Source organism: Osmia lignaria, chromosome 7 (assembly GCF_051020975.1).
Source record: "Osmia lignaria lignaria isolate PbOS001 chromosome 7, iyOsmLign1, whole genome shotgun sequence".
Taxonomy (NCBI): Eukaryota; Metazoa; Arthropoda; class Insecta; order Hymenoptera; family Megachilidae; genus Osmia; species Osmia lignaria.
In genome coordinates, this window is record NC_135038.1 from 8,906,445 (window position 1) to 8,920,925 (window position 14,481).

General features: G+C 44.9%; 1 protein-coding gene across 17 annotated transcripts in view; it reads left to right on the top strand.

Annotated features, from left to right (window-relative positions):
• Positions 1 to 14,481, top strand: part of rho-5 (rhomboid-5) — a 133,390-nt gene that overhangs the window by 52,151 nt on the left and 66,758 nt on the right. For 16 of the 17 annotated variants that reach the window (XR_004581454.2, XM_034324612.2, XM_034324613.2 and 13 more), the window contains one exon: positions 6,436 to 9,333. Coding sequence is in view for 16 of the 17 variants with exons in the window: in XM_034324612.2 (XP_034180503.2) it covers positions 6,467 to 9,333 (2,867 nt within the window). In the remaining variant the exon portion in view is untranslated. The remainder of the gene's footprint in view (positions 1 to 6,435; positions 9,334 to 14,481) is intronic. The other variant, XM_034324615.2, reaches the window with a different exon arrangement.

The following is a 14,481-nucleotide window of genomic DNA, read 5'->3' on the forward strand; positions in this document are numbered from 1 at the left end:
GCAAGGGCTTTTAACGATCGAAGGATCTCATGAAATCGGGAATTAAAAGGTGCCAGAAGGCGCAAGAAGGCCAAGTATTTAAATGGATTCAATTTGGAGTGAGGCCAACTGTCGGCCGACCTCGTGCCAAGCGACGAAGGATAGACGCTCGTAAAGGATGCGACTCGGTTCGTTGAACGAATTAATAGCAATCTCGAGCAATCGGCCGGCTATTAGAATGTTCGAATACGATTTCCTTGATTGATCGCGAAACTCTGATACATCGATTCGAGTTGAAAAACTTTCCTTTAAATACGTCGGTCAAAGGGTTAATAATAATTCTGTAAGACAATTCTAAAGAACAAAATGCGAACTCCCCGCGTCGTATTCGAATCCCTTCGCAATGAGATTCGTTGTAAAAGGGTGCTACCTTTTTTTAAGGGTGTTTTTTTTATTTTTTCCATCGAGCTCGTTAACCCACAGCGTGGGAAGCTGCGAAGCGTGCAACAAAAGTAGCGAAAGGAAACGACCTCGGACGTATCGGCCACATAATCGATACACGGCAATGGCCACGACGACGACGACGACGACGTCGACGCCCTACGGTAATTTGCCGTCTCTTATTTCCGGCCTCATTAACCGTCCCTGGATGCCGGCGGATATATTGTCGAGATTTTCTGAAAATGGTACCGATGTTCTCTCGCGCGGCTCCGCGGTACCTTTCAATAGGGTTGAAGTAGTATAACACGATGAATAGTCAGACACATTGCGTATACTTCTAGTCGACGCTTGAACCGTAAATGCATCAATCAGACGTTTATCAGTCGCTGAATGGTCGATTGATTACTTGGCTTTTTTAAAAAAAAGAGAAATTAGATAAGAATGGTGATCTGTAAGAAAATTGTTCGATCGATCCGTTCAATTTACAGGAATTCGAAACGGTCTCTATCCTCGTACGTTTCTCGTTCGTTCGAAACCTCTTCGCGAGAAAGTAGTCGCGTTATTCGAGAACGTTTTCGAGCCATCTGGGAGAATGGTCCTTTTATTACGAGGTAAATCCGCGCGTTATACCCAATCACCCGTTCCTTGCTAAAAATCCCCTTACAAACGATATTGAGTTTCGCCCTTTTCCATTACCATCCCGATGCAATTGAATAGTAATTCGGCATTCGATGGATTCCGTTGACATCTGATCCAGGAATGGTCTGTTATCGAATTGATTCGATGTACATTCCAAGAATATCATGTATAAATTGATCGATTCGAAAGAAGAGGATGCTTTTAGGATTTTCTTGGGTAAAGAGATTATTTAATTTGAATCATCGTTGAACGCGTTCATTTTAAAATATTTATTGTGGCTCTCTCCATGGTCCGCCGTCTTATCGGGCCCTCTACATGGTCCGTCATCTAATTGTTAGCGATCCCTCTCCATGGTCCGCCGTCTCAGAATTAAAAAACACATTATATCATATTTCCTACTCTTTCAGGAAAAGGGTCTTGACGGTATTAGCTTAATTTTCAGTTTCCGACGAACGTTTCACGCTGAAAAGCCGAATTTTTTCCCGATCTAAAATAACTAGCACTCTCGTGGCACGTTGAAGAGGTTCCCCCGGAAGCAAAATCTTTTTAGCGTTCCATTTATCCGAAATATGCGGAAACATGCCTCTTATTTCTGGCAGGAAACCGTTCGCGGCATAACTAGAGCCATTTACTTCGGTCGCATCAACGAGCTCTTCTTCGTTTCTGCATGACGTAGATTCCTGGTATCGCGTTTGGTATGCTTGTCCCACCTTTGAGGCCCGATATCCACGGAAGATAAGGGTGTTTCCTTAACCACTTCAGAAATAGATCTTTCAAACTTTAATTAAGCGTGGACATTTATTTTTCGGTACAAAGGTTTGCAAATCCATTAAACGTGTAAACAGAATTCCTGTTCAGTCGTTGAACGGCAATTCAGGACAGATTTACCGTCGAACGTTATACAACGACCATCAGCTTCCGTTATTGGATAACACTTGAGTTACATGTGTTTTGCTTCGCGTCTGTTTAACGCTGTAAGTTAATTAATTCGCAATCGGGCGTAAGTGCGCGCCGAACATGGGCAGAATTTCGATTGCTCCCGCTCGAACGTCAATCTCGACACAGTTTATTCCTTTGCCTCGTTAATCGTCGATTTGTCATTAAAGGACGATATGAATTCAATTCGACGCTATAATTATTTTAATTTGAAACAATATAGAATAGCAAGGACGTGTTAAGGATATAAACGTTTCGAAACATTCATAAGGTGTTTCTTGGACGGTGATGTTCTAGCAGGGCGCAGAAAGCGAAACGAAAGCGAGCTGCTCGTTTTGGACGTTATTTTCGCGGAGGCAGTTACCCGGAAAATTTGCATCTTTTTCTGCTCGTCCTTCGCAGCGGTGCTTCTTTTCATCGTCGAAGGAACGACTTGGCCACGGCAGCGAAAGAGGAGATAGCGCGGTGGCAAATTTCTTGGCGACTCTTATCGCGAACCGGAGGTACGTTCGTTCGTCGTTTGCGACCGACCGACGAACACGACGACGTCATTTTCTTTCGTGGACGTACCTTAAACTCGCTTCCACCGTTTCACCGAAGACAAATGGTTTTTGTTGCTCGCTCCACTTTTTCGAACGCAATTCTTCCAACGACCCGGTACTATTCTCTTTTCACCGTCTTAGCTGTAATTGAACTCTGAACGGCCGGTTGTAATTCTTCAGAAAAATATCGCGTGTTTATAGAAATTTCTAAAGTAAATCAGGAAGAAATCCATCAAGGTTCGCGCACCTTATTTCGTCGGAACATCCGCTTCCTCCCGGTGACACGACGACGACGATGTCATCGTCAGTTTGTACTCTCATCCCCTCACAGGCATCGATCAGGCATGTTTTCTTTCCCGTCGGGATAATGTCGAAGATTCCTCGATGAAAATTCGCGGAATTCAGCTGTGTGCGGAATACCTAACGGGCAGGGAGGCAGGATCCGTGGAAGGAGATTTGACAAATGGTTTTATCCGGCAGTTGACGCCTCAGTTGACGCGCGTACGTGCAGGTGACACGTGTCGCGTGTGTCGCTTCGTGTGACCCCAGCCCCAATGGGAACCTGAGAATATGTCATTCCTCGACGTTCGTGAAATGGATGGTGCGGCTTGACGCACCCTCGATGCTGAAATTTCGGACGACGACGCCGCGTCGGTGCCGATTTCACGCGTTTCCGTCGGAGATTTTCAGCTGGACGAAATAATCCCTTTGATGATCCGATTATCGATCGTAGGAACATCGATCCAGATTTAATAACGAGGCAATTTCCAAAGATTTATGAAAATAATATAGGGTAACGTATGCAATTGTAACCCTTTTCCTCTGACGGCGGACCACGGAGAGCGTCCGATAAGACGGCGGACCATGGAGAGGGCCCGATAAGACGGCAGACCATGGAGAGGGCCCGCTAAAACAGCGGACCCTGGAAAGAGGCCACAATTTTAATTTAATTTTGCTATATAATAACTGTAGATAGACATTATCCTACGTCAGGTTCGCGCACATGGCCGCGTGTTTCGAAATTGCGTGTCGAGGACGGCAAGCGGGGAAAATCGAGTCTGAAAAGCGATCAGGAACGACTGTGCCGGAGGAAAAGGGGAGGAGGCCGTGGAACTCGCTAATTGCAAAAAACTTACTGCAACATCGTCCACGGCGTTCTTCGACTAACAAAGAAACAACGAAGCAACTGAAATACACGATGTATTTGGTCAGCTTGGACGCTTTCCACGTTGCTCGTTCACGCGCGCCACCAGGTGCTGCCGGTTTAATTAATTTTTCCCTCTGCAAACAGCGCGTCGTTTCCTCCAATTCACCCTTGTTCCCTTGTTTGATCGGTAGAGAATTGCTGTTCCCGTGTAAACACCGGGATTACGTGATCGCGGGATTCGATCAGTGGTTCTCGGATCGTCTGGAAAATTTTCGAGGATCCTTAACCCCTGCGACCGTCTAACGATCGAATCGCGTGATCTCAGGAAAAATTAAACAGCCGTAAATTTAATATACCCTCTTAGATTAACCCATCGACGAATCGTATTTCCCGCGATGTAAGAAAAATTAAAGAGGAGGAATCTCGAATCGTTTCTCTCTGCTCATATTACACGAACCGCGGTAAACGTAGAAGAAAAAAAAGGAACGTATAAGTGGCTCGTGAATTGTTCGCTATTTTGTGGAACGCCAGCTGCGTTTTATCTTTACGACACCGGCAACGCGTGCCGTTTCCACCTTCTGCAAACTTTTCCCACCGCTCTAATAGACGCATTGCAGAGCTCTCGAACGTCTCTGTTTCGTGTATCCCTGCGAAGGAGAAAGCAATCAACCAAGATGAATTTCATTATTCTTGCGTCTCGTGAGGAAAATTAATTTTGCGAGATAAGTGGCGAATGGGAGGATGAAATATATGGTCAGCGATTAAATGGTACCTTTACAAACAACAGGAGTAAGGTAATCGATATTTCAGTCGAGCCATCATCTTTCACGGGGAAACGTCGGATCAATTATACGGTTCATTCTGTTCACGAGTGATTGTAGGTTCAGCCCTCGCTTCTAATGTGGGCCTAATTATTCCTCTCTCTATGGCGTCCTTTGTAACCGGTACACACGATCGAATTACCGATGTACGTGTTACGTTTTCACTTTCGTGTCGCTCGAGGCTTTGGTGAAATTATTTTCCAAGTAGCGAACGATCGAAATCTGTAAACGAGATACTCCACGTTCGAGCGTGTAATTAGCGTATTGCTTAATCAGTTGGCGATGAAATTTCGAGGGAATTCGTTGGACGGTTAGTTAAACGGGAAGATAATTGAGCGGCACTTGAATTGATTCTTTTATGAACGCGATACATCTCTTAATTAATTTCTTCAGCGACGCTTGAATAAAGATTAATCACTAGTGTTTTATCATAGCTTGCGCGCGAAACCGTTCGTCCCTCGTTAAATACTAAGGAAAAACGTTTAATCTACCCCCCCCCCCCCCCCCGCGTAACTCGCGGTCAAAGTTAAATTACCGAAAGCGATCAAGTTAAATTACCGAAAGAATAATGAATCGCGAACTCTCTGTTTCGTGTCTGACCGCGTACCGACACTTTCTACTTAACCAATTATTTCACTTGCTTTAACGTTGAATCATCGACTCGTTAATTACGCAGCCGGCCGTGTTAAAGTGTTAATTATTGACCGCACGATCGGTTAATTTTCAAATTTCAACTTTCAATTTACCAGGTTACATTATTAATATAATAGCTAGTAATTTGATTATATATAAAATTTGATACCGCGATCGACGCTTTAACATGTTTAATTCGAACGCGATTAACACGTGTCGCGATTCTTGAATTCCAATTTTCCAATTGCTCCAAAATTGATATAACGCGATTTAAAATCTCCTTTAATTTATTTTCTATCATTCGTCCGATTACGGTTGAGGCGACGGTCATTAGCGAGTCCCGGTACGACGCGTTAATTATTTGACTAAATTAAATTGGTAATGTCAGTCACAGGCGGTGAACGTCGCGGTAGTTTGTAACGACGATTAGGTCGAGCGAAACGAACGGTCGCAGGCATGTAGAAAAAAAAAAAAAAAAAAAAAAAAAACCAGAGAGACAGGGTAGATTTGGTTTTGCTTTTTAGGTTTGCTCGTAGCGAAAGTTTCATGGGCCGAACTGACCGGTGCCATTCGATACCCTTTAGGGGATTTAAGCAGTGATCGATGAAATCGTTGTGTTTCGCAGCAATTCGCTGCAGGCTTGCCAGTGGTTACGTACGACCGCACGCGTCACTCGTTTCGACATGTTTGAGCATAGCGAAACGCGGCCAAGCGTGCTCCCAATTAATTTCCAATCGATTATACAAGCTGCGTTTTAATGTCACGTAACAGGCAATCTCTGCCTGCTGGTTATATTACTATATTACATTTCACGATTGGGATATTTCAAAGAAATACGCAAGATTCTGTTTACCAACGTCAGCAGTGTCTTTATTCAAAATATACAAATTTTATGATCTTTAGATTAATAGTAAAATATATATATATCAAAATAGAACATCTCAATTAAAATTAGACCAAATGACTTGAAGTGTTTTTGAAAAGCTATAAAAATTAATTTACTAAAATATGTGCTTTTGTCGTTTTGAAAAATTACAATTTGTTGAAATCGTGACAAAAAAATAGTGAAGGGTAGTTTCTTAACTTCTTTATGTGAGTCTATAATGAAAATTTAAGATCTGTCTTTCGTAGATTCAGATACGTTACGTGTACGCTGAAAATTTCACTGAGATCGGTCAAGGCAATTAAAAGTTATGAGTAATGAAAATTTTCGAAAAATCGTGACATTTTTTGTAGTTATGATTTTAGGTGAAAAGTCGCGATTTTCGGAAATTTTCAATAAATATATCTGTTTCAGATGTCCTGACAGCGGGCCCCGGGCCACCAGGATGCCGACAGACGACGACTATGGCCGAAGAGAACGTCTCCTATTGCACCAACATCCGATCTCTCAGTTCGGGCCCTCGTCATCTCCGGTTCCAGGATCGAACGCCGGCACATCCGGGAGCGTGGGTCCTCAGATCGGTTCGAACGGCACCTCAGACTGCTACAAGCAACAACAACAACAACAACAACAACAACAGCAAACGGATCTACGATCCGCTAACACATCGAACGCCTCCGGTCAGGATCGTTACCAGTCCGAGCAACCGAATCAAGGTAACGAACACGTTGATTATGGAGGCCGCGAACGGATGTCGGGGATCGAGCGGCAAGACAAGTCAACGGACAAGCCGTCGATCGAGGATTTTCCAAAATCCTGCCCGGACGCTCGCTCGATACAATCGGGTTGCGAGCGATTCGGCCATTATCAGAATCAAGAGAGATACGTACAATCCTCTTTGCAAACTCAGCATCAGTTCACCCCAGGGAGATCTAGCTCGAGCAGCGGACAAACGCTGTCGCAGAACGTGTTGGGGGAACGTTTTCCACGATTCAACGAGCTCGCGGGGCTGCACGGTGAGCAGAGGTTATCCTTGGCTCCGAGCGAACGGTATCAACAGGCTAACGGTAGCGGGAACGAGTTGCGGTTCCATCATCCCGGCAACGAGCTGGTGTCGTCGACGGGAAACGAATACGCGAACAGTCAGATCCTGGTGTCCGGTTGCGCGACCAGTCCGTTCTCGTCAGAGACGTTTCCATCACCGCCGTCGCCGGCGCCCGCGAACGATCGTTTCGTCCCACCGCCGCCATTGTCGCCCAGCCCGAGCGAGAAGTATGCCTCGACCCAGAGTCTGGCTGGTTATTCTCCTGCTGATAGGATTCTGCCCCCAAGTTCTCCAAGCGCCCGATATGGGGGCGGCACAGCACCAGCCTCACCGATGCCAGCTAAGGAACGATTCTCATCGGCCGAACGATTATTGGCCAATCAACAGTCGTCGAGCGGCGTGCACGAGTCCAAGGATCAGCAACGATACACTGGAAGCAACGATCGACTGTTGTCAGGCTCGTCGCCGGTGTTGGGAAGCTTACAAGGCGACCGAGGTAACGTGTACGCGGCCAACAAGGATTCGACCGGATCGCGATACAGTGCTATCTCAACGGACAGATTGCTCTCTGCGTCGCCTGTACACGCACCGGTCCCGGAGAGGTTCGCCGGTAAATCGACGGACAGGTACATCGGTGATTCACCGGTTCACGAACGATACCACAGACAGGAGACGGCATCGAGCGTTCATCACGAGCGTTACACGACGATGTCGTCGAGCAACGACAGATTCATCGCGAGTTCGCCAAATCCCGAGGGCGCGCATCAGCGATACTCGTCGACGGAAAGGTCCCTGCAAGCATCGAGCAACGCCACTAACGAACAGAGACGTTTGTACACGGATCGTGGGGTCGAGACGGTTTGCCAGAAGTATACCGATCGATCGAACGGCTCACCGGTGCCCACGGAGTTCAGCAGGTACTCCAGCTTCCAGGAGGTGGGCGCCGGTCCAGCGGGCAGGTACGTCAGCACCGGCGATCGTTTCAACGAGCTCGCGATACAACGTTGCGGTCAGTCGCGAGCCAACGATAGATTCTGCGTCTCCACCGATCGCTATCTCGCCAATTCATCCCCGGGACACGATGGAAGACTCGCGAACACCAGCGATTCCAGGTACACCGTCTCGGCCTCCTCCACCGAAAGACTACTCTCGGCTACCTCTTCCTCCTCTTCTTCCTCCAGCGATACCCTCGCCAGGTATCACTCCTCCTACACGAACACCACCGCCGCCGCCCAGTCGTCCACGTCCAACGACCGCTTCACCTCCATCTCGCCCACTCCCGAAACGGCGAACGCCGCTCTCAGAGGTGGAACCGGGACCGCGACGGGTACCGGAGGCTCCAGCTACCAGCCTGCTGCAAAGACCAGCGTGGACAAGTACCTCCAGGTGTCAAAGTCTATCCAGAGCTACGGGAACGATCGGTACAACCCGGTGTCGAATCCGGGGGATCAGTTCGACCGGCTCAGCCAGGATCGTTACGACAGATTCTCGAACGCGGTCGGTAACAGCGATCGATTTACAGCCTCGAACGCTACTCCTGATCGTTTTCACTCTGCTGCTGATCGATACTCTCCGGCGCGTACCGCGGACAAGTACCTGTCCCTGCCGAAGCCGAAGGATCGATACACCAGTCGCATAACACCGATATCCTCCTCCTGCGGCACCTCGGTCGTCGCCACCTCGACCGATCGCACCTACGGCTCGTCCAACGCCACCGGAAGTTACGTCCCGCCTACGGCCCACACCCCGGTCGAACGATACGTGCCCCAACCACCACCGGAGGTGCTGTACCCCGACAGATACGTGGACAGGTACGTGCCACCGTCGGCTCACACGCCGACCGATCGTTACGTGCCCACCAACGATCCCGGTGATCCTTACATGAGACGAGATCTCGGCTTTCACCATCATTATCGGCTACCACCACCCGCCGGTTACCCGTACCATCAGTCCCACTTCCGTCTACGCGGTTTCGCTTACGCGTCGCCCGGCCGTCTCGGCGGCAGCCCCGGCTCCAGCAGTTCCAGCAGCTCCGCCTCCAACCAGAGGGACGGCTTTTCGATGTCGCCGTTGCTGAGACCCAAGGTGCGCGCCTCGGCCGTCGAATTCTCCGCCACGTCCACCGGCGTCGTCGGACGTCACGTCTGCACCAATCCACCGTCTTGCTGCAGCGAAGCGACTGGTGGGAACGGGAGGTCCTGTTGCCAGGCCATCAGGAGATCTCTACCACCCGGGCCGCTACCCTCGATACCTACGCAGTCGTCCTGGTGAGTCTCATACGTATACACGTTTTTATTTCAAACGCTAATTGTAACAACTCGATCCTCCCTCTCCCCTCCGCTCGTTAAATCGCGCTTCTTGGAAAATGAAAAGGATCTCTCAGCTAACGATCGCAACGTTGCAAAGAGTTTCAAACGCGAACGTGTTGCGTTAATCCTAGAAACCAGAGGAGAAATTCTGAGGGTAGAGAGGAAAAAAAAAAAGAATTAATTGCAGCACAAATGAAAGTCAACGAACGGATAAAAGGATATCGCGCGAGCGGAGAGCTGAGCAGTGTAGCCGGGGATTAAGGAATACAGAGGATTCAAGATAATATACGTGTTTCCTCGTAATCGTACGCCTTTATGATAAAGCTCAGGAATTAGAATAGCCGAGCTATTTAATTGCTGGATGAACGTTATTTATAGACCGGCGAAGAAAGTTACGACGAATCGTTCTAACTTTCTTTCATCTTCCTTCGATATAAAAGCTGGTCGGGATTAATACGCGCCTACGAATTTCCGCGCCGCGAATTTATAGCGGCCTTAATGTACCGATACCGGCCACGCGTTCAATTTTTCATCGTTAACGCCGCAAGTTTACGCCGTATCGGGCTTCCGATGAAATTGATTCAATTCGACGCTCGGCTTTCCATCGAAACGTATTAAGCGTTACACGGGAATTTCATTTCGCCGGAACGTTTTTTTTTTTTATCATCGATGCTCCTTTGACCGCGAAAGTTATTGCATATTTTGAAAATACTTTTAATCTATCCGTTAAGTGTTCGCGGTTTAACCCATTCGTATCGGTGAGACAACACTAATGCAGCGATTCAATTTTTTATCTTTCATTTTTTTTAACATATCGGTGAGATTTTTCTGATTAAAATCCAAACATGGTATTCTTATAATAATTTTAAAATAATCTTATGTTTTGTATCTTTCTGCAACTTCATATGATTTTTTACAGTACGAATAATTTTGTAATTATTTGTAATTTTTTATAAGAATCAACAATTTTAATCAGAAAAATTTCATGTATTAATATCATTTTTATTTAAAAACATAGTGTTGTTTCACGAATATATGTCAGCTCCAAATCTTCTCCTTTTATCTAATGTCTCTTTCTACGTTCGCCTGTCCCAAATTCTGAACACCTATCTTCTCATCGATCTGTAATAAAAAACAGAAAAATTTACCTCGATTTTGATAGAACAGAATCGAAAAATAGTAGGAAGATCCGGGAGGTGTCCAGGAGAGGACTGTTTGTTCGAGAGTAGGTAAATCGGTGTTTGAAAGAACGTTAGTTGAAAACGAACTGGAATATAGGCCGTGTCCACATTTAGCAACGTTGCGCGGAAGCCGCGAGGGTAGAAAGGGTCGTTACTTTCGCGGCAGTAATCAGGTTAATGGAGTATCGTGGCCCACTTTATTTTTTCATCTTCATCGGCTCGCGCGTCTCTCTGACTTCGCCTCTTCCTTTCCTCGCGTTTCAAAGTCAATGATGCATTACAATCCGAAAGCTTTAGCACGTTCTACCCGACCGCGGAACCTTGCTGATTTTTTTTCCGATCCATTGTCTACGTCGTGTACGCTTTTCGAAGGAAACAGTTTCGAAAGAAACGGAGAAAGAATAAATCTCGATGATCTTAGCCGTTCTCTGCACAGTTGCCAAGACGAGTTACAATTGTAACGCGATTTAAATGGTCGACGATAGTCGGAGATAGGGTCATTTTAATCCTGCCTCGTTACCGGCAATTTCCTGTTAACCGGAGGGCTGTTTAATTAAAGTCTAGAAACGACGTCAGCAAATGTTCCCGCCGGAAAACAGACGGATACTGGCTGGAGTTTCAGCGAGTGTACCGAAAGTTGAGGGTACAATGGACCGACAGAGAAGGGGGGTAGTTCCTCCCCTTCGCCCGAAAACCGAGCCAAGGCTGACTCCCTTCGGTCCGAAAGGGTGCAGGAGATTACGTAGGCACGCTCGTTCCGCTGAGCGTTTCAGTTTGCTTTCGGATATCGGCTTTACCCTCGCGAATTCTACGCGCCAGTTTGCCGACAGCTTTGTGCTGGTCAAACCGATCGTCGTCGTCCACCATGCTCGACTATTCCGTACGAAAACATAGACCGTGTCTTTATGTATATTTAAAGACGCGGTAATTTCTCTTCGAACCTGTTGTAGTTTATTAAGATTGACAAGGGTACGAACGATTTAAGCTCGGTCGTTTGATCAGAGAATAGACTTGGACGAACTCGAAGAAACTTCGTTGTTAGCTTTCATCTTTCATGCATGAGAATTTTCTCCTCGTGTCAGCCTAGTTTCCGGCGAGTTCGTTTGTGTTAACAACCGGAAAGACCCGACACGGTGAAAGTTCGATCCGTGTTCGCGATACATTCGGATTAACGAGGCGATTAGAACGATGTGTGGGTGTTTCTGAAATTAAACGAGTTAGAATTACAGTTGTACATTCGCGATCAAACGAGCCCTCCCGGTTTCCGGATTCCCGGATGTTCATTCCCCCTTGGGTGGTACCGGGAAGAATGAGAGAAGGGATGTCAAAATTAAAATTTTTAAGAATTCCTGCTTTTTCTTGGAGAAAGTTTGATTTCTTATCGTTAGATACACTTTTGTCATTGCTTTATTTTATAATTTTAATTGATCTCGTTATTTCGTTTCATCTAATATGGAATTAATTATTACTCATACTTCTCAATTATATACCAAATTTTATAATATTCAATGATTTAAAACTGTATTATTTTATTTCTAATTTATTTCTAATTAATTAATATCGTCAAAATTAAAATTTTGAGAATTCCTGCATTTCCTTATAGAAAATTTTATTTTTTATTGTTAGATATATTTTTGTCATTGTTTAATTTTACAATTTCAATTGATTCCCTCGTTTCACCTAACGCGGAATTAATTATTGCCAACACTTCTCGGTTATATACCAAATTTTATAATATTTAATGATTTAAAACTGAATTATTTTATTTCTAATTCATTTCTAATTAATTAATATCGTCAAAATTAAAATTTTGAGAACTTCTGCATTTCCTTATAGAAAATTTTATCTCTTATCGTTAGATACACTTGAAATTTCAATTGATTTTCACGTTTCGTTTCACCTAACGCGAAAAACTGAAATCCTATCAATCTCCCCCGACATTATTCGCGTCTGTTTACTTTGCTCTGGCAAATAATGTTCGAGACGTCTGCAAATAATCGCGGGACAACATTTCCGGCGCAAAGGATACCGCGAGAGCTGCTTCTTTCATTTTGCTGCCGGCTGAAATGAAACTCGTTAACAACAATCGTTTCCGGGTAGAAGAAAAATATTGCCTCCAACCTCTAAACGATTTTCTCGTTCCTTCTCTTTTTTTTCTGCAACGCGTTGTGCATTAGCCTCGGTGCAGTTCGCATAAAATCAACATCGTTGCGCGCTGTTCAACGAAACTAATGAAACCCCGCCAGGGGAGAAAACTTCTCGTGCGATCAGAGAATTGCAAATCCAGCTCGCGCGATTCCTTGAATATTACACCAGATACATCGTCTTCGAACACTTTGCGAATATATAGTGTTATCCAAATTGAATGTCACTTCTTCAAATTGAAATAAAACGCAAAGTACGTGATTTTTGTATGGTTTCTTTATTTAAACACAAAGTTTACTTTATGCCATTAATTATCAAAGACAATATTATTCAAATATCCTTGGCTCTTTTCACCCAATGTTTGACCCAATTTTCCATTCCATTTTCACGCAACTGGAATTGAATTTCATCAATGGCGTCTGTGATTTTGTTTCTCAGCTCGTCAATAATCTTTAGATAAACTTCACTTTTCAAAAACCCCATAAAGAAGTCTAATGGTGTTAAATCACCCAATCATGTTCGCGTGAAAAATTACTCGTCATTTTTGGAGAATGACCCTTGAATAATATTGTCTTTCATAATTAATGTCATAAAGCAGACTTTTTATTAAAATAAACGAACCATATAAAAATCAGATACTTCGCGTTTTATTTCAATTTGAAGATGCGACACTTAATTTGGATAACTATATTTTCAAGCTCGTATGGTTCTGATTTATACCAGCTTTCGCGTCCCATCGACAAATGATTATTTGACGATAGTTGGCCTGTTTTGTAGCGAACAGGAGTTGACAATGGGGAAGATTCGTAGGCAGGAACGAGGCGGAAGTCATAAGGTTAACACCGTCTGCCGTTGTCTTACGGAAACGACGAGTTCCCACGTGCCTTGTTGGCAAGTTCGGTAATTACGTCGCGTCCTTCGTCGTACGAAATTGCACCCTGACACCGGTCGTTCCCACGCGAGATCATGCCCGACCCTTTCAATTAAGCCTTTTTATTCCCGCGACACCGAAAATTGCCCGCTCGTGAGTCGCCTACGAACGATCGGTGTTTTCAAAACAGCACGATTATGGTTATTAAATGGCCCTCCTCTAGGATCTTATTAAAAATCCTCTCCTCTTCCCTCTGAAAAACGGAGGAGATATTTTTCGTTGATTTTTGTAAATTTCAATTTTTCTTCGTCGATTCTTTTCGAGGGATCTTATTAAAAATCCTTTCCTCTTCATAAAAATTTATTTAAAATTGTAAAAATTTTACATTTCTCGTTGATTTTTCTAATATTCAATTTTTCTTCGTCGATTCCTCTCGAGGGAATCGAGTTAATCGCCGGCCGAAATCCGTGCTCCAAATTATGCGTCCGGACGCCAATCCAGCCGGCGAGTTTAATTACTCCCGATAATCGAGTAGATCCTTCGTAACCTTCTCCTCAAAGGAACAGATTGCACCGACTTCGAATGCTATTCCGACACCGAACCGGAAATCAGGGAATATAAATGAGAGACATCCTTGGCGTAAGGAATCGCTTGTTCGCACTTCCAGAGTAATAAATTCTCGTCGAACTCGTACGAAGACAAGTTCATCGTATCCTTCGAGTTGCATAAAAATTTTGAAAATTTTGTATTCGAGTATCGTTCTCAGTTTATTTAAATTTACTCTTTCGGTATGGAATTATTTTATTTACTATAAGTCCGTTGCATCGGTCGACGATGTAAACGACGTCAGAAATCATTTGTAACATCTAGCCATTGTCACGCGCTATTCTCTGCCGTTACAGCATAAAC